Source organism: Penicillium cinerascens (genome assembly GCF_028974065.1).
Source record: "Penicillium cinerascens strain IBT 15544 chromosome Unknown scaffold_4_segment0_segment1, whole genome shotgun sequence".
In the NCBI taxonomy this organism is placed as follows: Eukaryota; Fungi; Ascomycota; class Eurotiomycetes; order Eurotiales; family Aspergillaceae; genus Penicillium; species Penicillium cinerascens.
This window is the reverse complement of record NW_026695298.1, coordinates 1469058-1492877: the sequence shown is the minus strand read 5'-3', so window position 1 is coordinate 1492877 and position 23820 is coordinate 1469058. Positions and strand designations below refer to the sequence as shown.

Sequence of the window (23820 nt, the reverse complement as noted above, 5' to 3'; positions counted from 1 at the left end):
TACAGAGGCGTACTATGCTTATCGACAATCAATATGTATCTGGCTTCAAGGCAGTATAGAATTTGCTATATATTTAAATGACCACTACTGAGCTTGTTTGCATTGTACCGTATCATGCAACTAGAAGACTGGGTCTATAGCCATTTGCATCAAATTGGTAACCAGGCCATGAGCTACCCAACCTGTCATAACTACCAACCATCGCACCTCCATTTGAACTCGGGTTTCAAGAGTTGACTTCCTAGTCGCTTACTTGTGTCGCTTCTCCAAGCACAACATCAAGGGGCCAGATTGCAAACTGAAATGCTCATACAAGCCATCTTCGAAAACGCCTTCTGGGTCGGCTTGGTTCGGGGGGAAGCTGAGGTTGTAGCGCATGACGAACGACGCCACAGTAACTCGAATGTTGGCTAACGCAAGACGCTTTCCGACACAGTTCATGGGCCCCAGTGAGAACGGCGCAATGGCGTTCTTGTCTGTGACCAGCTCCGGGAGGCTGTACCAGCGTTCAGGGATGAACTCAGTCGCCCGGGGAAAGATGCGATCGTCTGTGATAATTGTGTCAAACGATATATACCAAAGCAGATAGTTTGAGATAGAAGAAACTACTTACCTCGTCCGATGACGTACTGAGGGGCCATCACTTGCGTGTTGCCCGGGATAAATCGACCAGCGATCATAGTGCCCTCGGGAGGAGTCACCCGGGTCGGATGGCTAGGACTGGGTGGGTACAGGCGAAGAGCTTCTTGAACAATACCATTCAGAAGGTCAATGTTCATGATTTGGTCATCCATCAGCATCTCGTCGGGATTTTGGGGAACATGGGGTTCCAATGCTTTCCGGAGCCTGTTGGCGAGCTCAGGTTGTTGAGCAAGCACGAACAAGGTGCAAATCATGGTGATTCTCGAAGTATCGCTAAATGGCGTGTTTAGTAAATTGCTTTGTAAAATATTTTATGTCTTCTGCGCCTTACCTTCCAGCGTTGACAAGTAGGTGTGATTCTCCAGCCAGGAGTTGTTCCGCGGTATCATCGAAAGGCAGAACCCCTTTCTTATATGGCACAAAGAGGGTACTCATCACGTCCGGCACCTTGGGCTCAGTCTTGGCCTGTTTGACGCTGGTTAGATTTCAAATTCATAACGTCTAACTGAACGAGGAGCACAGACATTATATCTTAGAAGCATTTGCTCGTGGCAATATTTGAACATAGCCTTCAGGTCCTTGTTACCGCCGGGAGCCGAGCTCCCAAGACGGACAAACCACATTGGCAGATGACGACCAATGATACTCATCCCTTTGTCGAGGACCTTCATTGCCCAATGATGGTCCTTCGAATCTAGCAAGCCGAACGAATGTCCAAATGATAGGTCGCTCATAGAGTCCCAGGAATATAACCCCAGCCAGTGGGTTATATTTACAGGTTGTCCGGCGTGATCATCGAGTTGGGAAAGCATATTGGCTCTGTATGGATGGAATCGAGTCTCGTAGCCCCTGACTGCCTTGACAGAGAAGGCTTTAGTCCAAATGGCTCGCCGTTCGGAGTGCTTTGCAAATGTCCGGCGAAGAAGTACTGAGTCTTGTGGTTTGCTGATATCGTACCATGTGCTCTTTTGACACACTGAATCGGCCCCGAAGATATCTACCACGGCATCCGGGTGCGTAATCGATATCTCCTGGCTGCCAACACGCACAAAGTAGCCGTATTTTTGGTGCAGCTCCTCAAAGGCCTTATACATTCGTAGTCTCTTGATGCGAAACGAGATCCAAAACGTGGCGATGCGGGCGATGAAAGGTCCAGGGAAGGCGTTGAGCGGGTTCAGAAAAGCGCGATACGCGAGAAGGGTGCCAAATAAACCGGCCAGAAAACACCCATCATACACGAGTGTCTGCAACAAGGCCTCTACCAGCGGTGACCCCAGTCGATACAGCAGAAAGGTCGAAATTGCAAACAGGACGGTGTGAGCTTGGATGTAAGCGAAGCCATACATGTGATGCTCTCCATGAAAGAAATATGTAACATAGCTGAGAGCACCAGCGATGAAAGTGAGCAGGTGTATGTCTGGATGCATGATGTACTCCATGTAGGGAGACATGATAGGCGACTGTGAAAGACGATGTCTATCTCTATCGCACACTGACTCCGAGTTAATATCGAGTCTCAATTTCGTCTCAAAGCCTTGCAGAAGAAACGATTCCGATCCCAATATCAAGTAGATTAAATGCCATCTTAACTGGCACCACTGTTCTGGCGCTCATGGTGAAACGATTGGCAGGTCGGACAAATACCTAACGGGTCCGGAAAGAGAGCGGCGAAACACCCAATTTGAAAGAGGCCGAAGGACCCACGCTACGCCTAAAGCAAGCGGCGCAACGCCCGATTTGACCACTATAATAGTTTCAGGCACACAATGTTGCACTGCTCGCCCCATCTTGTCACTTCCGCAAGGAGCCCGTTCCTTAGCCTCCTGCTCCCATCCGCTCGTTTGGTACCTTGTAATCGTCTCAATCTCCCACAATCATCAGTTCTGTGTCTTGCTGTTGCACGCACGCCACGATGGGCTCAGATCTCGAGTCTGGCAGCGAGCTTTCTTCGCGACATGTCCCTGAAAAGCAGCCACCAGCCACTGACGGTCAATCGCCCTTTACCGAGCTCCTTACCGACACCGACACCGCTGGCTCGGCCACGCCAGAGCACGAGGCAGCTGCCGTCAAAGCAGTCGAACAAATGAGCAATCTTCGTTGGTTCAGCGTCTGCGTTGGGCTGTACTCAACTGCTTTCCTATACGGGTTGGATTCGACTATCTCCGCCTCCGTGCAGGGCCCCGTTTTGGCTTCCCTCGGCAACCTGAACCTGCTGCCATGGATCGGCACTGGATTTATGCTCGGCTCTGTGGCCACCATCTCGCTGTTCGGCTCGCTGTACAACAAGATCGAGGTCAAATGGCTGTACTTGGGTAGTATCCTCACCTTTGAGGTCGGCAGTGCCATCTGCGGTTCAGCTCCCAATATGAGTGCCATGGCTGTCGGTCGAGTTGTGGCAGGAATAGGCGGCTCTGGTATCTATCTTGGGTAAGTGCATCTTCCACCTCCTAAATGACAATGCCACTGGCGACAAGTCGAAGGCTGACCATCGAGAAAAGAGGTGTGAACTACATCTCGATGTTTGTGACTCCAGCTAAACGACCATTCTACACTGCTTTAATCGGCACGTACGTCTCTCCCATTGACTAAGCCTTTGAAGGCGGAACTATTTGAAACTGACAAGCGTAATTAGATTCTGGGGCCTAGGCGCTATCCTTGGACCCGTCATCGGTGGTGCATTTGCTCAGAGTAAAGCAACTTGGCGATGGTGAGTGCTGATAAAAGAAATGTTTCTTCTATCTTCATCTTCAACTAATAATAAACTCAAGGGCCTTTTATATCAACCTCGTTATCGGGGCCGTCACTGCCCCGATCTACATCCTCTGGTTTCCGCGCTACGGCGCACATCGCCACGAGCCAATACTTCCGCGCATCAAGAACCTGGACTGGCTGGGCGCCTTGCTCAATGCCGCCACGTTTTCCCTCTTCGTCACTTCGTGTACGCTCAGCGGCTCTCAGTGGGAGTGGAACTCGGCCACCGTCATCACCCTCTGGGTCATGACGGGTGTTGTCGTCCTGGCTTTTGCGCTGCAACAATGGACCGCGTTCTTGACGACGAAGGAAGATCGCATCTTTCCCGTGTGGTGCCTCAAAAGCCGGTCGCTCGTCCTGTTGTTTATCGGGACTGCGGGCACCAGCGCCATCTTGAACGTCGACATCTACTATCTGCCTCTCTATTTCCAATTCACCGCCGGAATTAACCCTATGGAGGTCGCGGTTCGGCTTCTGCCCTTTGTGTGTCTGATAATATTTGCCACTATGCTCTCTGGTGCTCTTTTACCGAAATACAACCTTTACGCCGCTTGGTACACCGCTTCTGGCGTAATTGCCTTGGTCGGGGGTGCGCTCCTAGCGCGAATCGACCCTACAACACCTACAAGGGATATCTATGGATTTGAGGTCCTGGCAGGGTTCGGGTGTGGTCTGACCTTCCAAGCCGCCTACGCAATCGCTCTTGTCAAGGCTCCAATGGAAAAGGCATCCTCGGTCCTCAGCTTCATCAACGTGGCGCAACTGGGCGGCGCCGCCCTATCATTAGCGATAGCAGGGTCCGTGTTTCACAATGTCGGTTTCAACACTATGCAGAGCGCCCTCGGCGGGAGGGGCTATACCTCCGCCCAAATCCACGAGGCCCTGGGCGGCGGATACTCGCCCATTATCAACGAAAGCACCCCGGAGGTGCGCGCCATCGCATCGGATGCCATCGCCAGCACCCTCGCGAAAATCTACATCTTATCAGCCGTTGCAGCGGCGGCAATACTCGTGTCGGGGCTTTTGATGCGGTGGGAGAAGGTGAAAATGGCTTGAAGCGCACCCTACCCAGAAGATGCGATCTGCCTGTGCAGAAAGAATCTCGTGAGTTAGCGGCTCTCGCGGAGGGAGAGTATGGTATACAAGGAAGGATTTAATAAGGATTTAATAAAGGATTTAGGACTGCTTCAACTGTAATTCCTTGTTAATAGGGATGTGGTAGATAAAAGTATGGGTATCTAGATAGGTGATTCTAACAGATAGAACCCTCATCGCTCTGATAAAAGCGGTGAGGGGCAGTAGTCAGATCGAGAGAGTTCCTTCCTATAATTCCTTTATCATCATCCTATGAACGCAATTTGTTTCAATAATTTGATCTAATTCACTTCCGTAAGGAGTTCTTTACTTAGTTGCATACCGTTCCCTATTTTGCCGATCTCTTCTGGTCCCATCCCATACCTGGGTGGGCATGTCAGTACGTAAAGTCAAGGCAAAAAGGATTGAGTGTAGCGACGTTACGTGTAACAAATTTGAATTATAATCTCTTCACAAGAATTTCAAAAAGTGAAAGTTATACTAATCGCTGATAAGCTCCTGTAGTACATTGTTCCCTCGTTACTGCCACTCACGCGACAATGATCTTATGAATCTCCTTCTCCCGAGCTTGCTCGTATGCACAGTTCAGACAACACCTGCTGCAGAGGATTGCAGATTCCCATTTCGTCAAGGACAAGAACTGCGCAGTTGGATTTCCAGCTGTCTGCACGATTGAAATGTGATCACCGGATCGTCCATCGGCTGTCAGAACTGAATTGGTCTGTACTTTACCCACGTATTCTTTCCTCAGAGGGGCCTTTCTTGAATGCTTGCAAGGGTAAGCATCGAGAAGTCCAAAGAGTTGATCCACCCGTTCTCGAAGATTGATAGATTTCTTCTCTCCCCCGACAGTCACAGAACATTCTAATGCCAATCCTTGAATATGCTCTAAAATTGCCAATGAGAGGCCCGAGTGAACACCATCCTTGGTTGGATAGACAACGTCCACTGGTGTCATCTTCGAACAAGATTGATTAGATTGTTGTGTCCAGAGATTGTAATCGATCTCGGCAAAAACTCGGCTGTGGTATCGATTCTCATGATAGACAAGCCCGTCCATAAGCTCAAGACCACGGTTATCGTTCAGGTCGTTCAAATTACTGCCGAGGTGCAGGATACTGGATGGAACAAGGGTTGTTGTGCCTTGTGATTTGACGACCAAATTCATATCATCCCAAGAGAATAACTTGTACAAAACTTCTCTTGGGGTCAATGTAACCTGTTTGACGCCCCGGTTTTGAACCGCATCAGAGGGATACCAGATCTCGCGATCAGAATGGGCTTGCCAGATAGATCCCTCGTGAGGAAGTACTGCCATGCTTGCAACTCCTTCATCTATAATACGAAGAAGTGCATCTGATGGGTCACCGTGGAAGTTTGTATTGTCGACAAGTGATGCGAAGTTCTTTACTTGGTTTGACTTTGCGAGAGACTTTTTCAGCTGCAGCAATGTTTCCGAAAAAGACGGCCATTTGAAGGGCAATGAAACTCCCAGTGCAGTCTCACAGCGTTGGTGAAGAGTAGACCGGGAACGCTCACCAAAAAGCAAGCCGAAGAGATTGGTTGAAACATGTGACCGCGTTCCGGAGCGCTCACCCAAGGATATGAAAATCAAGTCTGAGAGGGAGAGGATACAGACACCCATTGCTATGAGGGCAGATGGCGAACAAATAAGTCCCCATTCTTGCAGATAGAGTTGCATGTATGCAGCGAAAGGAGCTTCTCGAGAGAATTTCAACGTACGCGAAGGCTGAGTAGGCCTTACGGGTATATCAAAAAGTGATTCAATCTTCCCCATAAGTTGCACTTGAAGCGCCTTGTGCCCGAGAGAATCCGTGATTTCGATGGTAATAGAGGAAGACCGGGATCCTTGATGAATGATCAAGTTTTCGACTGTGACAATACAATCATCGGAGAATACAGTCACAGCAAGTGCTGTAATGTATGCTATACTGGCGCAACCTCGTACACGAACAATGCATTTGTCTTCTCGTATAGCTCGGGAGAATTTGGACAAGATATCAACCATTCCGTCCTGGCTCAACGTTGACAAAAGGCTCGGCGGTGCTTTCTGGGGAAAGTATCCATAAGCCTCGTGTATACGACACACCTCCTTAGCAAGAATGGTCCCAAATCCAATAACTCCTAGCTTTTGAGAAAGGATCACAGTGGCTCGTTGCAACTGCTTAGGACTGCTGAGGTGGGCGGAGTTCGGTAGCAAGATTTTGGAAAGTTTGTAGAAGATGGTCGCCGTGGAATCGTCGCCGTACACATTCTCGAGACATGTTGCCAACAGCGCAACGGCTTGTCCACCAGACGAGTGGGACATCAGAGAAGCAGCATCACCCTTCTTCCAGCCGATGGTCACACCGAGGCGTTCCAAACGTCGACTTCTGCATCGCTGGAGGTGATCGGGGATCTGTGCCCTGAGCGGTCCGCTGATAGGAAATGAAGCACCCAGCTTTTCCAGCTGGATCATGGCCGTAGGTTGCACATCGTCTGCGGAGAGTGCACCGAGCACTGTCGTGAAGGATCCCAAACCCAATAGTGTCAGGTTGCTCACATCGAACTGGACGTCAACCGAGTTGGACATGATATCTTGAAAAGCCCGAAGCCAGGATAACGATCGCTGCCCAGTTCAAAAGATCGCGAGGAGGGCGTCATTCTTAAATACAGCAGTTCAGCTCGGGACAACACAGGCCCGCGGCGTAAGAGCAGGCGCTGATGTTGGCGCCGTTGTTGGCGCCGTATCCTGCAGAAAAGTATCGGACAACATTATCGAATGAATGATGCTATTCTGGTTTCAGAGCAGTACTTCTGCACTTCTAATCTAAGTCAGTGAGCGGCAAGACGGCCCGTAGCGCTGAAGTAAAGGCATTGTTTCAGGCCGGCGCTAGTTAGTGCGGTCGACAATTATCAGATCAAAGATGTGGGAAGAAAAGAATTGCATTATTAGGAAAAGTATGAGATCTAAGGTATAGCATAAACACATGTCAAGGACAACCGTGGTAATAATGGCTCATAATAAAGGTCCACGGGTCGTGCAAGACACCGGGGTCCCGGGGTCTCCACAATCAGGGGCCCCGAGAATGTAGAGAATGTAGCTCGGAGCGCCTTGAGCGATCACATTCAGACCGTGGCGCGAAGGTGCCGAGACGATCTTGCTCGGGCAAGGCCCCGATCGGTACAAGACGACCAGCATGACGTGAGGAACCGAGAAAAGTTGCGCGTTTCACATGTTTCACATGCGGCGGGCGTCGGTGATCCCGTGACTGGGGCCGGATCAACGATGTTGCGATGGACCTCGGCACTTTGTTAAGGTGTGAGCAACGGCCGACCCTGCGACAAGGGAAATACAACCGGATCCACGGGCTTGCTTTATAAGAGCGTCTTTCTCCCTAAATCGCGATTTGTGTTCTTCATTTCGTCTTGTGCTTCTATCCCTCCTTCCCCTCCTTCCCCAACATATCCCCAGGTTTATCTATCTCACATTGACGTCATGTCTTCAGGTAAGTACTCGTGCTGCTTTAGAACAGCTGCCACATGCAGCGTACGGCTTTGTTGGAATGTGTGAGCTAACTGTCATCTCCAGCTCAGCAACGCCTGAACCAGGTTTCCTCCCACTTCGGCCCCGCCGGCAAGAAGGGAGCTGCCTCCATCACCGAGAAACACCCCGATGATATTGTCGTGACGTGTGCTCTGCGGACTGCCCTGACCAAGGGTGGCAAGGGTGGCTTCAAGGACACCGCTGCTGCTGACTTGCTCGCCGGTGTCTTCAAGGCCGTGATCAACAAGAGCGGCATCGACCCCAACGTCGTTGAGGATGTTGCCGTCGGTTCCGTCCTGCCGCCCGGTGGTGGTGCTACTGAGTTCCGTGCCGCTGCCCTCGTCGCTGGCTTCCCCGAGACTACCGCTGTCAAGGCTCTGAACCGTCAGTGTTCTAGCGGTCTGCAGGCCATCGTTGACATTGCCAATGCTCTGCAGTCTGGCATGATCGATGTTGGTATCGGTGCTGGTGTTGAGAGCATGTCTTCTCAGTACGGCCCCGGTGCCGTCACCGAGTTCTCTGAGCTCCTTGAGAATCACCCCGAGTCCGCCAACTGCAAGGTCCCCATGGGTGTCCTGTCCGAGAACATGGCCAAGGACCGCGGCATCCCCCGTAGCTCTCAGGATGCTTTCGCCGCTGCCTCCTACCAGAAGGCCCTCAAGGCCCAGAAGGCCGGCCTCTTCGACGAGGAGATTGCTCCCCTCGAGGTCAAGTGGACCGACCCCAAGTCCGGCGAGGAGAAGACCATCACCGTCAAGGCCGATGACGGTATCCGTGACGGTATCACCGCCGAGTCCCTCGGCAAGATCCGCCCGGCCTTCGCCAAGGACGGCTCCATCCACGCCGGTAACGCCTCTCAGATCTCCGACGGTGCCGCCGCCGTCCTGCTCATGAAGCGCTCCACTGCCGAGCGCCTGGGCCAGAAGGTCATTGGCAAGTACGTTTCCGCCAGCATTGTCGGTGTCAAGCCCCTGCTCATGGGTATCGGCCCCTGGAAGGCCATCCCCGTTGCTCTTGAGAAGGCCGGCATCACCAAGGATGATGTCGACATCTACGAGATCAACGAGGCCTTTGCCTCCCAGTGCGTGTGGTGTGTCAACGAGCTTGGTCTGCCCCAAGAGAAGGTCAACCCCAAGGGTGGTGCTATCGCCTTCGGTCACCCTCTTGGCTGCACAGGCTCTCGCCAGGTGAGCACGCTTCTGACCGAGCTCAAGCGCACCAACAAAAAGATCGGTGTCACTAGCATGTGTGTTGGCACTGGTATGGGTATGGCTGCCGTCTGGGTTGCCGAGTAAATGCGGACCCGTCTTTCATTTTACACTGCACAGCGATTTGGATTTTTAGATCCACAAATTCTTTGATGTATTGACTACCTTCGAAGATACCACGAGATTGAATTTCATGTACATTTTTCACTTCAAGATTGCTCATTGCTCTTTAAAACAGTATTGTCTACTTTGTAAGGCTTAGAGTTGTGAATGTATGTGCCAACTAGGAGACTAGTAAAACAGTCCGTCTATCACCGAAACTTCTTGAATGCATCTGTGACAGTCATTCCTTGCTCTACGGCTTCCTTTGCCTGGTCATCCATACTGATTAACTTCGGCATGAGCTCGAGAACGGGGCCAAGCAAGTCGCGAGGAATGACAACCACCCCTTCCATGGGATCACAAAAAACAATATCTCCCTAAATGTAGCCGTTTAGTTCAAGCTCACCAATAATGTTGACGAAGTGTTCACACTTACTGCATCAACCGTCACACCTCCAATGGAAATAGGAACATTCCGCACACCCGCTTTCGCTTCGGCACCTGTACCTACAGTCGAAGTGGCCCGAGCCCAGATCTAGCGACAAGAATTAGTCAAAATGTCGGAATATCAAATATCGGGTAAATAAACTCACCGGAAGTTCGGTCGCCTGCAATTCTCTCAAGTCACGCACTCGACCACCCACGACGGCAGCCTTGATACCAAGAACCTTCATGCGCGTCGCCATGATCCCACCCGTTACAGCGCAGTACTGATCACCCGGCTGCTCAATGACGATAATCGAGCCCGCCTTGGACGGATCCTCCGCGGCAAAGTCTCCTGCATAGTCAACCCAGTGCTTGCCCGGCGGGAACCCGTGTTTTTCGGGATTCTCCGTGGCGATTGACGGCGGACTGGCGCTCTTCGGCAAGAACTTGAACGTCGTTGCTGGTGCCGCGACTTTTCGCGCAGTGTCGTTTCTTCCGACTTGCGGGGAGAAGGGGGCTGGTCAGTCAGATCAGTAGGTGCACTATTGCTCTATTGCAATGCGCTGGCATGAAAAGACAAGGTGTGCCTCGTGGTATTGATTGTAAAGAGCTCAACTGGGGCATCCCAAAGACCCCTAGGTTATCTTACTCAAATCAGCCAGGTAGCCGGCTCGGGGTGCACTGCCTTCCGGCACTTTCTGTAGCTTCAAGAGAGCATCTGATACCTGCGGAGTAGAGTATGTTAATAACCATGAGAAGAGTATTGACATTCAGCTGAATAGTAATTTTTATGGAGAGTCCATTGCAGGTCACTTACATCGCAAGCTGTGTAGTTCTCAACCAACGTGGAAAGCTGTTCATTAAGAGACGCCATTGCGGGGTACGGGTCCGAGGTGCCTTGATTTATACCGATGGATTTCGGGGTCGAGATGCAAGAATGATGTACAGTCAAATATGCAGAAGAGAAGTTAGGGGCAAGACACGAACGGGAAGGTTATTGCAACTGCCGGTCCGGTCAAGCACATGCCCGTTTGTCCGGGTCTCGGAAATCGACATCATCGGCCCACATCCGAGGATATCGCGGTATGGAGTGAGGGAGATTTCGGACCACGAGTTGGGTCATATATCTCGTAATAAAGAAGAAAGCACAAAAAAAAATAAAAATAGTGAGTATTATAATGGATTTGAATCCGAATCTTCTAATATTTTATTTCCCGTCTTCCACCGTTCAAGGATGCCCTTGGACGCCAAAGTATCTTAAGCAAATACCCGCGAGAAGCAGGCAACAGCTTCAAACGGCTTGCCCAACCTAATAATAGCCCCCCACATATAACATGATATCTGGCAGTAAATAAAGTCCACACTCTGTAAAGTCATATTATCTGTCTGAGGCAAAAAACAAAGATAGAAAAAGCGCAAAACTTCTGGTGAACCAGCCCAGAGGACTTCATCCCACCCAACCTCTGCTTCGCTATTCGTCCAAGATCAACAAACTGTGACCCGGTATCCTACAACGAGTTCCATATTTACTAACTGATAATAGATCTTTGCCATGCTATGGCGTGAAAATGCCGGGCTTCCCCGACTTACACCAAGGGCAAATATCGAGAGCCGATATATAGCAGCATTTGATACATGGTTGTAAACAAAGAGCAAACAGGCTGCTCATAGTGCATAGAAGTCATTCCACCGAAACATGCTCTGAAACGGTTGCCAACGATAAATAGCCCCATCAAAACGTAAGCGGATCGGGTGTTGCAAAGGTGGTTCTGGATTGCAGCAAGCATACCGCCGTGTACTGGCAGTTACCAGTCACGATAAAGAGAAGCGAGTCGAAAACAACCAAAGATATAGTGAAGATCGAACTGGCAACGCCTGACCAGAAAATGGATCCCATGTCCGGCTCAATTTTTGGCAAAAAAGAGTATACAAAAAGGGGCACAACGTGAAGGTCTTGCCATTGGCTACAGTTACGGATGGATTAGCGGCTCGATCAAGTGCCTATGTCAAGCAAGAGTTTGATCGCTAAGTCGGCAAGTTCGACATTACTGGACGTAGTCCCGATATATGTCATTTCTCTTCAGGTCGCGGTTTCCACATCATCATAATTGGTCTATTTGATTTTCCGGTGGACGAACGTGGGCTTATGACCAAGGGATATGGGGTTTTTGTCATTATTTTAACGATTGATGTCGTGTGCAAGTTATTTTGGCTTTTCCACATCAGTGATCTATGTGATCAGTCAGCACCGTAGAATCGGTCACCGCCCAAAAAAAATCTCACCGCCCGCCGAGATTTCCTAAATCATTCTTTCGCCTTCAGATTACAGCAACACAGCAAATATGAAACGCAAACTGGATGCCAATGATGTTCCGTCCCCGGAGCCCAAGGGCACCGAGGAGCAGGATGCCGACTTCGAGACTCTCAACCTCGACCCGCGCCTGCGTCAGGCCCTGATTAAAGAAAAGTTCACCAAGCCTACTCCCGTGCAGGCGAAGGCTATTCCGCTGGCTCTTGAGGGCAAGGATATTCTGGGTAAGCTATCCCCCAAGACACCTCACATGTACAGCTCGCTGACAGAAACAGCCCGCGCAAAGACTGGGTCTGGAAAGACCGCTGCCTACGTCCTGCCAGTCCTGCAGGCCATCATCCAACAAAAATCTGTAAGTCTTATCGGGCCTCATCAGCAACCGGAAAATTTGCTGATAAGCTCATCAACTAGGCCGATCCTTCCTTGAAAGCCACCACCGGCCTTATCCTCGTCCCAACTCGCGAACTTGCGGAGCAGGTCCAAAAAGTCGTAACCTCGTTCACTCAGTTCTGCGGAAAGGATGTCCGGTCCGTCAACCTCACACAAAAGGTGTCCGACGCCGTGCAGCGGACAATGCTCGCCGATTTCCCGGATCTCATTGTTTCCACCCCGACTCGTGTCCTCGCCAATGTCAATAACTCGGCTTTGTCACTGGAGAAGCTCACATACCTTGTGATTGATGAGGCTGATTTGGTTCTGTCCTATGGATACGATGAGGATATCAATGCCCTCTCGAAGGCCATCCCTCGTGGCGTGCAGACTTTCCTCATGAGTGCTACGCTCACTTCCGAGGTGGACACTTTGAAGAGCCTGTTCTGCCGTAACCCGGTGGTTCTGAAGCTGGAAGATAAGGAAGAGAAGGGTGCTGGTGTCAGCCAGTTTGTGGTCAAGTGAGTTCACTCTTACATCATTTGCCATTATTGTCGATGCTAATAAATTTACAACAGGTGTGCCGAAGACGAAAAATTCCTTCTCACATATGTCATCTTCAAGCTACAACTGGTGAAAGGAAAGGTCATCATTTTTGTCGGCGATGTTGACCGCTGTTACCGCGTAAAGCTTTTCTTGGAACAATTTGGCATCAAGAGCTGTGTTTTGAACTCGGAACTTCCTATCAACTCCCGGTTGCACGTCGTCGAGGAATTCAACAAGGGTGTCTACGACATTATCATTGCGGCGGATGACCAAGAAGTCATGGGAGTGGCCAAGTCGTCTAAGAAGTCTCGTGAGGCCAAGGAGGATACAGAGGATAAGGAGGAGGTTGGCTCTAGCGAGGATGAAGACGAGCCCGAGGAATCAAGTGGAAAGCAAAAGTCCAAGCGACGCAAGATGAGCGGCAAAGAAAAGGACTACGGCATTTCGCGCGGCATCGACTTCCAGAACGTCGCCTGTGTTCTCAACTTCGACCTCCCCAGCACCTCGAAATCATATACCCACCGCATCGGACGTACCGGCCGCGCCGGCAAAGCCGGCATGGCTCTCTCGTTTGTCGTCCCTGCCGACCAGTACGGCAAGCACAAGCCCACTTCCGTCCCCAGTGGCAAACATGACGAGACCCGCCTCGCGAAGATCGTGAAGCGTCAGGGCAAGCTCGGCCACGAAGTCAAGCCCTACCATTTCGAGATGTCGCAGGTCGATGCCTTCCGCTACCGTATGACCGATGCCCTGCGCGCCGTCACCCGTCTCGCTGTGCAGGAAGCTCGTGCCCGCGAGATTCGCCAGGAGCTGATCAAGAGCGAAAAGCTCAAGCGCCATTTCGAGGATAACCCGGACGAGCTGCGCCAGCTGCGTCACGATGGAGAACTACGCGCTGCGCGTGTGCAGCCGCATCTGAAGCACGTACCTGACTATCTGATGCCAGCGAAGGGCCGCAAGGGTATCTCGAAGGAGGATGTGGGCTACGTTGGGTTCTCGAAGACGAATGTGAACCGTATTCGGAAGGCTAGGGACCGCAACCGTGGTCGTGGAAAGGGAAAGAAGGCTGGCAAGGTTGATCCTTTGAAGACATTTAACCGGGTCCGGAAGTAATTTACATTGGAGATGGAAGATCAGGATATGATACCATTGTACAGTTTTGGAACTAAAAAGGAATGAATTTCTGGCGCATCTAAATAGTACTTCCTTTTGTAAGTCCGAGGAATGGACACATACTAGTCTTTGTACGTAGTAGATTATACAGACAGTTATCCTCGGCGTGTCAATCAAAACGGCCGGGATGGCCTGGAAATGGCGCGAGTCTCTCTATCAACATCAGTATAAATCCACTTTCCCCGACCTTCTTTCCTAATCGCCAATAGGCCGCGGTAAGTCTTGTAACCCGCATTGAACTTCATATTCCAGTTTTCACGTGCCCTTCTGAGATTTTTCTGTATTTGATCACCTTCCTCGCCCCGAGAGACATCAGGGGCAAGGTCGCCGGAATGAAGCTGGTCGTCCACTGAGTCAGTGGGAATCTTGAATCCTGGTCCTAGACCAATCCACTCAATGTCTCTCCAAGACCCGTTCCATTCAGGGCCGGATTCTCCACTGCGGTACGCACGACCGTTTGGGTCGGTGCCTCGGAATGTTAAAGCCTCTATCCATTCACTACAGCCTTCCATGTCGAGCCATTTCAGGCAGTAAGTGGTGCGGGAGAGCTGGCGTAGAATCGCGGCTGCCTCGGCCATAACATCATTGCCGTGGGGTTCACTGTTCGATCCACGGGAGCAAGAAATAGTAGATGCGCGACATGGAATAGGCCAGTGAGCCAAGGACAAGTGGGTGATTGTGGGTAGGCGCGAAAGAAGATGGATGAGAGCATCCCATTTTGCAGAATTTGGGTCTGGGTGCGCGAAAGATAGATAGCGGAGATTTTTGAACCGTGGTTGATCAAGGGCTTTGGGAACAGAAATAGTTCGGGAACTTGTAGTAGCTGTAGAAGTTGTCTCTTCGGAGTGCAACTCGTCTTCCCAAGAAGTCGGAATAACCTCCTCCGCATCGCGCTGTGACGCCAGCGTCACTGATTTCGCAGAGTAAACAAGGTCATTTGTGATTTGCTTCAGGGAAATCCAACGTCCCAGAGCGCAACTGAGATCCAAGCGGACTATTCCAGCATCGGTATTGACAGATTCATCTCCATCTTCGCCTTCGCTAGGCTCGGCCAAGAAGAGCGGCTTCAATCCCCGCATCAGACCCTGCTTGCACCACAGGTACATCGATGGGGTCTTCGCATAGACGGCCACATAGCTAAGCAAAAGCTCCTTCATATGAGCTGGGATCTGAGACAAAAACGGCCCATCATACTCCAGATGCCAAGCCCAGTTCGAGACCATAGATTTCAAGACTGCATGGCTGAAACTCTTCTCTCCCGGAAACACAGTGCCAGGAAGTCCTTCTAGGCGATATATAGGTATTTCAAAGCTTTCATAATAAGCGGTATCCTCCGATGCTTGGGAAGCACTGCTTTTTCCTGCCAGCCAGCTTTCAGGTGGTGGAGGTCCGGGTGTGAGGCGCACACGGCGGCCACCGATTGCTGTGCGGCGTGCGTTCGGGCGAGGGCGGGGTGGCGCGGTCTCGGGAAGCTCGAGGAGGTTGCGTAAAGACGGGTGAACAGAGCGTAGAGAATCAATAGATCGTTGAGTAGACGAAGAGGCCTGTGGATTGTATTCGGGAGAGCTGGTCACTTGAGTGCGCCGGAGGTGGCTGATCAAATCATTGACGGAAGTGACCGATCGTTGACCTTGGCCATGATGACGACTCGAAGATGCAAGTGAATGATGAGGGGTGCTGACTGGTTTGGCAAACGCTCTTCTGTGCTTTTTGGGCATGAGAGGTCGTTTGGTCGAGAGTTGGAGGAGGAAAGTGGCGATGATGCGGCTCCTTATCTTTATCGCCCCCACGTTCAGGAAGAATATAGTGATAAAGCGGCTTCGCGGCTAGTTCTATCGTGTCAAATCTATACACTATGTACAATGATTAATTTACAAGCTGAATCGGATATCTTGGGTCCATGGATTAGATATCCCGGACCCAGGAACCGTCCTTCATATGGCCTTCCCGCTTGGGGCCCTCCTCGAGCCAGGTCTCAACAAGGCCCTCCTTGGGATCCTCATCTGGGAGGCCGCGTGTGCGTCGCACATCCAGCACAAGATTTCTAATCTTCAGGGTAACCTCTTTCCGGAGCTCAATCGCTTCTTCGTTGTTCAACAGCTCGTCACTCAAGACACCTACAGGCAGATCTCGAGATCGGGGATCGGTCGCCTCAACCTTGGTTTTGAGTTTCTGCCAGCGCGATCTAAAGTCCCCAAATTCAGCTTCGGAGTCGACTTTTGAGCCAAAGGTCACATCAATTTTTTTTCCGGGGCGAGGGAGGAATCGAGGGAACTCGCGGCTCTCGTGCATGACCTGATCGATGCCCTCAATCCACATCGGAACCACATCCGGGCACTCGTTGGCTTCGAGGATAAGTCGAGCAATTCCCCACTTGAAGTAGCGCATAGTCTTTCGTGGCGCCTGGTGAATCTTGCCCTCGGGGAAGATGTGAACCCACGAGTACGAGTTGCACGAAAATGCGGAGGGCGCCATGTGTGCATCTTCGCCATTTGTTGTGAATGCAACAGGTAGATCCGAAAATGGGTCTATGCAGACGTTCTGACGGCTGAAATGTTGGAGTTCCGGTGCAGCGCGGTGGTGGTCAACGGGGAAGGGACCTTTGGAGAGCATTCGGATGGCCTGGGTGATTGCAGGTTGACCCAAGCCACCAAATGACGAGTGCGCCCGGCGATGCGTCGGGAGTACCTGTCCCATGGTGAAGAAGAACGAAAGGGGCCTGTAAAGCGCGACTTTCGTCAGTATAGGTGGCCAGTTATGGCGCTGCTTCAATCCCAACGTACCTCCCCTGGTAACAAATATCGTAACTTCCGAACGACCACCTCTTGTTCCAGAATCGCATGGGAAGCAAACCCCATATTAACGGATCGTCCATACTAATTGCCCGAAGTTCATTAGTCGTCAACTCCCGATTGTAAATCATCCACCGTTCGAGGATCACGAATGTACGTACACGCTGATATGGTTCGACACTAGTAAGACACCGATTGATTAGCTGTCCTGTTCAGGTCTGCTCAAAAGTTCCAGTGTAAGTACCTGTAATCAATCCCTTCGTTCTTTGAGCCGGGTCCTGCCGAGAGTCCAACAATGCCGTGAAGGCCTCGCCGCCGTGCACCTCTGCGGTGGAAAGTACAGACAGAAATGCGCGACATAGTCCGGCCACTCCCCACATGGTCGTGTTGGACATCGCCCGCCAGGCGAAGGACGGAGAGTCCGCCGTTGCGCCGGAGTCCATGTTGCTGGGTGGAGGCGACTCTATAAACAGTCCATAGACGAAATCCAATTCACGGAAAAATTGCCAGGGGCGTCAGTCTTAAGACCCGTTTCCAGGCGGAGGAATGATTGCGCAGGAGGAAAGGTCGCAACTTTCGGCGAACACAATTATCGTTCGGGATCATGTGACTGGCCTAGATGTAAATATTGATCCTGCGTGTCTCCGGTATGTTAAAATGCTGGCTTTTATGGATTTGACGAATTTTCAGATTGCCTGGATACCTCAGATAATAAACTCTACTCAGATATACCCCAGTTTTCACGTAAAGCTGCATTTTTGTTTTGCGCAACAGAAGAGTGAATCTATAGTTGGAGCCGCGCACGGGCCAATTGGGATCCCGACTTCAAGCACGATTTTCCTCGCCGCAACACTCCGCTTCTCTCAACATCCAGCCATGTTCAAGCCCACCAACGCCCTGTTCTCGGGTCTTCTCTGGTATGTTCCCGTCTCGGGGTGATCGACCCTTGGAGAGCTAACACCGTTTCTTTTCGTTCCACAGGAAGACCCCGTGGCGCCTCTCCGCACCCCAAAAGGCCCGACAACGCAAGCGCCTGCGCGCCGTGGACCGTGTCGTCGATACCCTCAGCGCTGCCCTGGAGCGCAACGGCTACACCACAAAAGCTGTCAACCGGTGGTTTGCCGAGATGCCCCGCGAGGAGGAGATGCTGCCCAAGGACAAGTACACTCTCTTCGATAAGAAGGAGAAGTCCTACCGGAAGAGCATTCACAGTATGTCCATTTCTCGCCCAGGTGGCTTTTTCGATTTAATACTGATCAATCTGTCTCCAGAACTTCCCAAGTGGACTCGTGTCAGCCAGCGTGTGAACCCCCCTGGTTTCTAAGATCTCGACTCTTTGCACACCTCTCACCATTCGCCGACGCATACTCTGCATGACACTCAATTCGGCATCTGTATTATACACGCGACTCTTGACCATGCTTGCTCTATTCAATAGGCTGGTCCGAGTTGAAACATAGGAAGGATTTCCGGAGTTTTTTTGGTACTTGAGAAAATCGTCGCGGCCGCTCCGGAGGATGCCGACGGCTTACAATGTTCATTGTTCAGCGCTTAGACAATTCAGTCCACATTCAAAATGACTTGTATTCCGGTGACTTGTGTCCTTGGGCTTCTAAGGATAGGACGAAAATGACAGGCAGGTGGTAGGTAAGGATATGACACAACAAGTGATCGGTATATCGAAGGACCCTCCAATGTCATGAAAAGCATAGGGTGATGATAACCGCCACGGTGTACTGCACTGACCGGTTCAAACGAGTTCAGAGAATAGGCTGACTAGGTCGTCGTGTCTGTTGAATCTCCGGAATCAATTTGGACGATACCGTGCGACAACGTCGACCAATATCGGCTGCCAGTCCTTTCACATAATTTCGATTCACGCGGCCCTCGTGTAAAGCTTTATGTAGTCGGTAGCCCCGGCGAACTTGCTGCCAATCTTCGAGCTTCTCTTGCCACCCTGCCCCTCCTTCATACCAGGCGTTCTTCTGCCTCGTGGACCGTTCGAATCCCTGAGGAGGCTTTGGCAGGATCCAGCTTGCAGGGTCGATTTTCCCGTCTGGTGGCTCTTCGCACGAGTCCTCATAAAGCTCCACTGGATGGAGAATATCGTGGACCCCGGACACTCTTCTTTGCCTGTTGACTGCAGCACGCCATGAGTCGATGCGTCGAGTGTTTGCTCGCTTGTGTACAGCCAGCGGGTACTTCGGCCGACGGTCTAGACATGGGTCCGGATATGGGACATTGAATCGAGGATCTCCCCATTGCCGTCGTGAGTCTTGAGGGACTCGCGAGATAGGATCAATCACAAGCCAGGTCTCGCGGTTAAGCCAGTGATTGGCAAGGCATGCAAAATGATACGGCTTCTGGCCGGGAGTAAACTCGTTGAATATCCATACCAGTTTTCGATCCACGCCATCTATCAGCCTTACTTCCCAATCACTCAGTTCCGCAGAAGGGATCTGAGCGCCTTTCAAGACTGACTTTGGCACGTCGTCGAAGATAGGGCTTGTCTCAATGTTCTCTGCAAATGGCCAAAGGCCGCAAAGGGCATTCCTCGTGTGATAGGGCTGCTCTGTCTCTCGCAATGAGTGCCATGGATGATTCAATCTTTTCCCTCCCTTCGGTGATGTATTTATCGAAAAATGAGGTCGTGTCGGTGCGGTGTCGTACTTTGGCTTCCCCCAAGTTGAAAGCTGTTCACCTGCAAGATGAGCTTGGTTTGCAATACGATCTCGGTTGAATGCCACGGATAACCTGCCAATCGAATTCTTCAAGAGACCCCGTTTTATTGGCTGGTTTGAAATAACATCACAGGCACTCTGCTCCGACAGAAAGCTGGCCAGTAGGCTGGTCATAGGGGTCCCAGGCGGACCGGATGAATCCCTCAGATCATGTAGCCCTGGACTCTTGGTTTTCACCTGCATCTGCGTTGACCACACTCGATATTTACGCAAATTATGGTGCTGATGAGGTTTAAGGTCAATCATCCCTATCGATACCTTGGGTGTTTCGTGCGACTGGGAGCAATCGTCAGATTTCGCTGTTCGAAAGCTGCTTGGTCCTGAAAAAGATGGGTCCCGGCATGAGACCCGATCCATGTCTATAGATAACTGTGATAGTAGTTCCATTGAGGTTTGTGAGGCAGATCTCAAGTTGGATGGTGACTGGAATTTGTTGCAGATCTTCGATGGCTGCTTGACAGGTCTTTTGTTGGATAAAAACCGCGCCGCCCGGCGCTCATGAGGGGTGCATGTGTCTAGCCTTGGGGGCAGACTGGAAATGGAAGGAAATATGGATGGCTGCTCGGCGTCTTCATTGTCTGCAAAACATTGCTGCGAAAGTGGACTGCCGTCTATACGACCTGTCCTCGGAGACTCGGGGAGTTGAACAGACTGAGGTCGGTCGTCGGATAAAGCGCCATGACACTGTGTGGGCGGTCTCGGGTTCCATATCTCATCAGCAGTAGGGAAATCATAGCTCTTGAAGCATTCGGGCAACCATGCCAGTAGTCTTCGATTTCGACGTCGTTCTTCCAACGCCTTCTGGTCAGGATCCCACCACACCCAGCGGTAATCGGTCCGAGTTGTTTTCCACGCCGTCCATTCTCCAATCCATGCGAAAATTTGCGTGAAAATCTCTTTGTTCCTCTCGTGAGTCTCCAGTGGCACCCAGCCGTACCATGTTCTTGCGTATCGAGCCGTGGTCGTTTTGCCTTCTGCTAGCACCTTGTGTCGGTTGAAGGATCGTATGAACTTGCCCGTCTTCCAAAAGACAACAGCAAGAAAAAATATAATAACCACTCCGGCAAATAGCTCATCGAATACCTTAGGATCGATGGATGTTGTCACCGGAACTGGTTTGGCCGATGGGCCTTTGCGGAGACGCGGAGTCGATGGGGTAAGCGAGTGGTTCTGTCGAGGTTTCAGTGGCGCCATCTGCTGGTGCTTAGCTGGTTCTCTTTAAACGATTGTAAGCATATTGACGGGGTGCATTGCCCGTGAACGAGTGTGCGCTTGAAGCCATTTTGCGGAGTTGGAGTTCTGCGCCGCGTGAGGAAGCCGCTCGCCTCGAGATTGCCGCATCATTTACATTGGTACTGCCATCTTCATTTTCCATTCCAACCTTGGAAGGTTCGCATGCTCCCGTTAGACCTCATCCTAGGTTCTGGTCAAAGTATGGACAAGCTGGGAATCGGACTCGACTTTCCGAGTCGGAAATGCCTCTAATATGCCGAAACAACAAGCATCCTGCCACCTAGCATGTCCGAGGGCGATAGACCTACATCATCCAGACAGATAGCTCTCACTATGGATTCTGGGTACAGAAATCGGGGCGACTTTCGCGGTCAGCTCCATTTTGGCGGCTGGTTCATGTACCAAAATGCACCAGATACAGTCAGATGCGGGGTCTCCCTTCGACCCTATTGGGGGAAGTGTGGAAACAAAACACTCGGTCATTTGGCTGAAAATCTCAGCCCTGCTGCACTAGGAGCGACTGTATGGAAATACCGTATTTGGCTTAGGCTCTCTCCGTCAAGCATTCCGCATGCAGCTTCGTGGCCCGTGGCGCGCTGAGTCCTCCACATCAGGTGTTCGCGCCAGCTGGAACAACTCGGCGACCGAGTCATAGTTCTGCTTCTTTCTCCCCATCATTACCGCTCTACCAGGCACTAAGCGTCTGTGCATGTCTTGCGATCCAATCCCAGCTTGTCCCGCAGGGTAAGCTTACGGCGGTTGGCGTAGCGTCATGATCTCGGCTTCCTAGTTACACTTTATAAAGAGTCCATACTGTCCCTTTAGCTGAGCGCTGTATCCCAGGAATCGCATTGAATATACTCACATTCCTACTTCTTCTAACATGTCTCCCCTCCGAATCGCCATCGTAGGCGCAGGCCCCGTCGGCCTTACACTCGCCCGACTCCTTCTCAACAAGCCGGACATTGAAGTCACTGTTTTCGAGTCAGAGAAATCCCGAGAGGTTCGTGGACAAGGCGGAACGCTCGATTTGCATACAGACACAGGCCTTGCAGCGCTCAAAGAAGCAGGCCTGTACGATGAATTCCTCAAAAATGCTCGTTTCGATGGTGAAGCCTTGGTCATTTGCGACAAGCACCTCACCAAATACGTCAACTTTTCTGGCCATGAAGAAGGCTCCACTCGTGGCCGACCTGAAATTGATCGGAAACTGCTTCGTGAAATGCTTCTCGACTCTATCCCGCCGGAGATCATTCGATGGGGCTATCACTTGCGTGCTATCGATGAGAGCCGCAACTTGATCTTCGACCAAGGTACAGAGACTGGCTTCGACTTGGTTGTGGGAGCCGACGGTGCCTGGAGCAAGACTCGCAAGCTGGTGTCGGCCCAAAAGCCAAATTACTCTGGCGTCACCGGAATCACCTTCGCCATCCCCAATGCCAAAGAGACTGCGCCGCAGTGCTACTCATTGACCAATCGCGGTTCTGTATTCTCCTATTCGGATGGCAAGTCTATCATGAGCCAACAGCTTGGTAACGGCAGCCTGAGCGTTTATGTCTGGAGTGTACGACCAGAGAGCTGGATGGACAACATGCCCTTCGATATTAATGACATTGAAGCTGTCAAGAAGTCCATCAGGGAGGAATTCCAGGGCTGGCATCCCGACCTTCTCAACTGCGTAAACCACGGTCAGGATCCAGTGCCCCGTCGTCTCTATATGCTTCCTGTTGGCTTCAGCTGGCAAAACCGCCCCGGTGTCACCTTGATCGGCGATTCGGCTCATGTCATGACACCTTTTGCTGGCGAGGGCGTTAACCTTGGCATGGAAGATGCGCTAATGTTATCTCGAGCCATTATCAAGGCATCCAAATCGGCAAACCGGAGTGACATTCTAACAGAGGAAATCAAAACATTTGAGAAGGACCTGTTCACACGGGCCGAGCGAACAGCATCATTGACGAATGATTTGATGATGTGGCTACTTTTCACCGATAGCGCCCCGCGGTCTGTCGTCGAAAAAGTCGGTGTGCGCGTAGCGACTTTCGAACATCGTTCTCTCGTGATGAAAGCTCTTTACCCGTTCCTGGTTGCATCTATATACGCCTTCTACTTTGTGTTCAAGCTCTTCCATTGAGCTTCATGTCAGACTCCGCGGCGAGTCCATTCTTCCAAAGTTTACTTCCCCTATTAGCCGGTACTATTCTCAAATACTAATCTATTCATGTGTACCTTACGGTTACCTCCTTCCTATCATGTAGGAACTTGGAATATGACGTACCCTTTCGCCAGTGTTCCCTTACACGTCGGCATCTCCTGACCTGAAAATTGTGAACTAATGGAAATCCAATTGACATGTCAAATATTCGTATTCTATCCATTTTGGGATTGCCATACAGGCAACCGAAGGATGTGCGCTGTTTAGTTACGACATCAATTTTCACCTGAAGAGGCCCAAGTGTGGATTCCTGCATCTTGCCGTTTTGGTTAGGGGCAATCCTAGTTCATCCACCAGAGCAGACTAGAGCTCGATAGACCCAAGTCAATCGGAAACAAAAAGACTCGGGGATCTCCGGGTCCACCAAAGTTGAAACCCAGTTCTACCGAATCGGGTAACGGGAAGGACCACAGCCACACCGCCATCAGCCACTTATCCGTTTCGAGCCACTTCACTAGCCACTTCACTAGCCACTTCACTAGCCACTTCGCCCACATGAATCAGCCCCAGCGGCACGGCACAGCCACTATTGACGATCCAACTTGATCGGCATTGCATCCAAAGAAACACAACCTGTTTCGTCTCACCCTTTGCTTTTTGTTGGGACCCTCTTCGGCCTTTGGGTCTCTTCACCGACCTGCATATCACTCTGATATCCCCGATTCAACG

At 51.1% G+C, this 23820-nt stretch overlaps 11 protein-coding genes across 11 annotated transcripts; 5 read left to right on the top strand and 6 right to left on the bottom strand.

Moving 5' to 3' along the window:
- Positions 1 to 249: 249 nt before the first annotated feature.
- N7498_009657 (cytochrome P450) lies at positions 250 to 2093 on the bottom strand (the record flags this gene model as incomplete). The annotated part of the gene is made up of 4 exons (XM_058456713.1): positions 250 to 548; positions 614 to 915; positions 974 to 1107; positions 1167 to 2093. The coding sequence occupies 4 exons, from the start codon at positions 2091 to 2093 to the stop codon at positions 250 to 252; spliced, it is 1662 nt and encodes a 553-aa protein (XP_058303612.1).
- A 461-nt stretch (positions 2094 to 2554) lies between these two features.
- Positions 2555 to 4449, top strand: N7498_009656 (HC-toxin efflux carrier TOXA; the record flags this gene model as incomplete). Its single annotated transcript, XM_058456712.1, has 4 exons — positions 2555 to 3069; positions 3141 to 3209; positions 3275 to 3349; positions 3411 to 4449. The coding sequence occupies 4 exons, from the start codon at positions 2555 to 2557 to the stop codon at positions 4447 to 4449; spliced, it is 1698 nt and encodes a 565-aa protein (XP_058303611.1).
- Positions 4450 to 5017: 568 nt separating this feature from the next.
- On the bottom strand, positions 5018 to 7081 carry N7498_009655 (uncharacterized protein; the record flags this gene model as incomplete). Its single annotated transcript, XM_058456711.1, has 1 exon — positions 5018 to 7081. One exon carries the CDS (start codon positions 7079 to 7081, stop codon positions 5018 to 5020), a length of 2064 nt encoding a protein of 687 aa, XP_058303610.1.
- Positions 7082 to 7947: 866 nt separating this feature from the next.
- On the top strand, positions 7948 to 9330 carry N7498_009654 (3-ketoacyl-coA thiolase peroxisomal A precursor; the record flags this gene model as incomplete). Its single annotated transcript, XM_058456710.1, has 2 exons — positions 7948 to 7997; positions 8081 to 9330. The coding sequence occupies exons 1-2, from the start codon at positions 7988 to 7990 to the stop codon at positions 9328 to 9330; spliced, it is 1260 nt and encodes a 419-aa protein (XP_058303609.1). The 5' UTR covers positions 7948 to 7987.
- A 224-nt stretch (positions 9331 to 9554) lies between these two features.
- N7498_009653 (RraA family protein) lies at positions 9555 to 10645 on the bottom strand (the record flags this gene model as incomplete). The annotated part of the gene is made up of 5 exons (XM_058456709.1): positions 9555 to 9722; positions 9782 to 9880; positions 9939 to 10288; positions 10421 to 10496; positions 10589 to 10645. The coding sequence occupies 5 exons, from the start codon at positions 10643 to 10645 to the stop codon at positions 9555 to 9557; spliced, it is 750 nt and encodes a 249-aa protein (XP_058303608.1).
- Positions 10646 to 12113: 1468 nt separating this feature from the next.
- dbp9 (ATP-dependent DNA/RNA helicase) lies at positions 12114 to 14110 on the top strand (the record flags this gene model as incomplete). Its single annotated transcript, XM_058456708.1, has 4 exons — positions 12114 to 12306; positions 12358 to 12434; positions 12494 to 12972; positions 13030 to 14110. 4 exons carry the CDS (start codon positions 12114 to 12116, stop codon positions 14108 to 14110), a joined length of 1830 nt encoding a protein of 609 aa, XP_058303607.1.
- A 173-nt stretch (positions 14111 to 14283) lies between these two features.
- N7498_009651 (uncharacterized protein) lies at positions 14284 to 15888 on the bottom strand (the record flags this gene model as incomplete). Its single annotated transcript, XM_058456707.1, has 1 exon — positions 14284 to 15888. The coding sequence occupies one exon, from the start codon at positions 15886 to 15888 to the stop codon at positions 14284 to 14286; it is 1605 nt and encodes a 534-aa protein (XP_058303606.1).
- Positions 15889 to 16075: 187 nt separating this feature from the next.
- On the bottom strand, positions 16076 to 17405 carry N7498_009650 (tafazzin; the record flags this gene model as incomplete). Its single annotated transcript, XM_058456706.1, has 4 exons — positions 16076 to 16889; positions 16954 to 17046; positions 17124 to 17142; positions 17207 to 17405. 4 exons carry the CDS (start codon positions 17403 to 17405, stop codon positions 16076 to 16078), a joined length of 1125 nt encoding a protein of 374 aa, XP_058303605.1.
- Positions 17406 to 17838: 433 nt separating this feature from the next.
- On the top strand, positions 17839 to 18548 carry N7498_009649 (mitochondrial 54S ribosomal protein mL60; the record flags this gene model as incomplete). The annotated part of the gene is made up of 3 exons (XM_058456705.1): positions 17839 to 17879; positions 17944 to 18173; positions 18234 to 18548. 3 exons carry the CDS (start codon positions 17839 to 17841, stop codon positions 18284 to 18286), a joined length of 324 nt encoding a protein of 107 aa, XP_058303604.1. The 3' UTR covers positions 18287 to 18548.
- A 174-nt stretch (positions 18549 to 18722) lies between these two features.
- Positions 18723 to 20897, bottom strand: N7498_009648 (uncharacterized protein; the record flags this gene model as incomplete). The annotated part of the gene is made up of 1 exon (XM_058456704.1): positions 18723 to 20897. The coding sequence occupies one exon, from the start codon at positions 20895 to 20897 to the stop codon at positions 18723 to 18725; it is 2175 nt and encodes a 724-aa protein (XP_058303603.1).
- A 922-nt stretch (positions 20898 to 21819) lies between these two features.
- Positions 21820 to 23070, top strand: N7498_009647 (FAD-dependent oxidoreductase; the record flags this gene model as incomplete). The annotated part of the gene is made up of 1 exon (XM_058456703.1): positions 21820 to 23070. One exon carries the CDS (start codon positions 21820 to 21822, stop codon positions 23068 to 23070), a length of 1251 nt encoding a protein of 416 aa, XP_058303602.1.
- Positions 23071 to 23820: the final 750 nt, after the last annotated feature.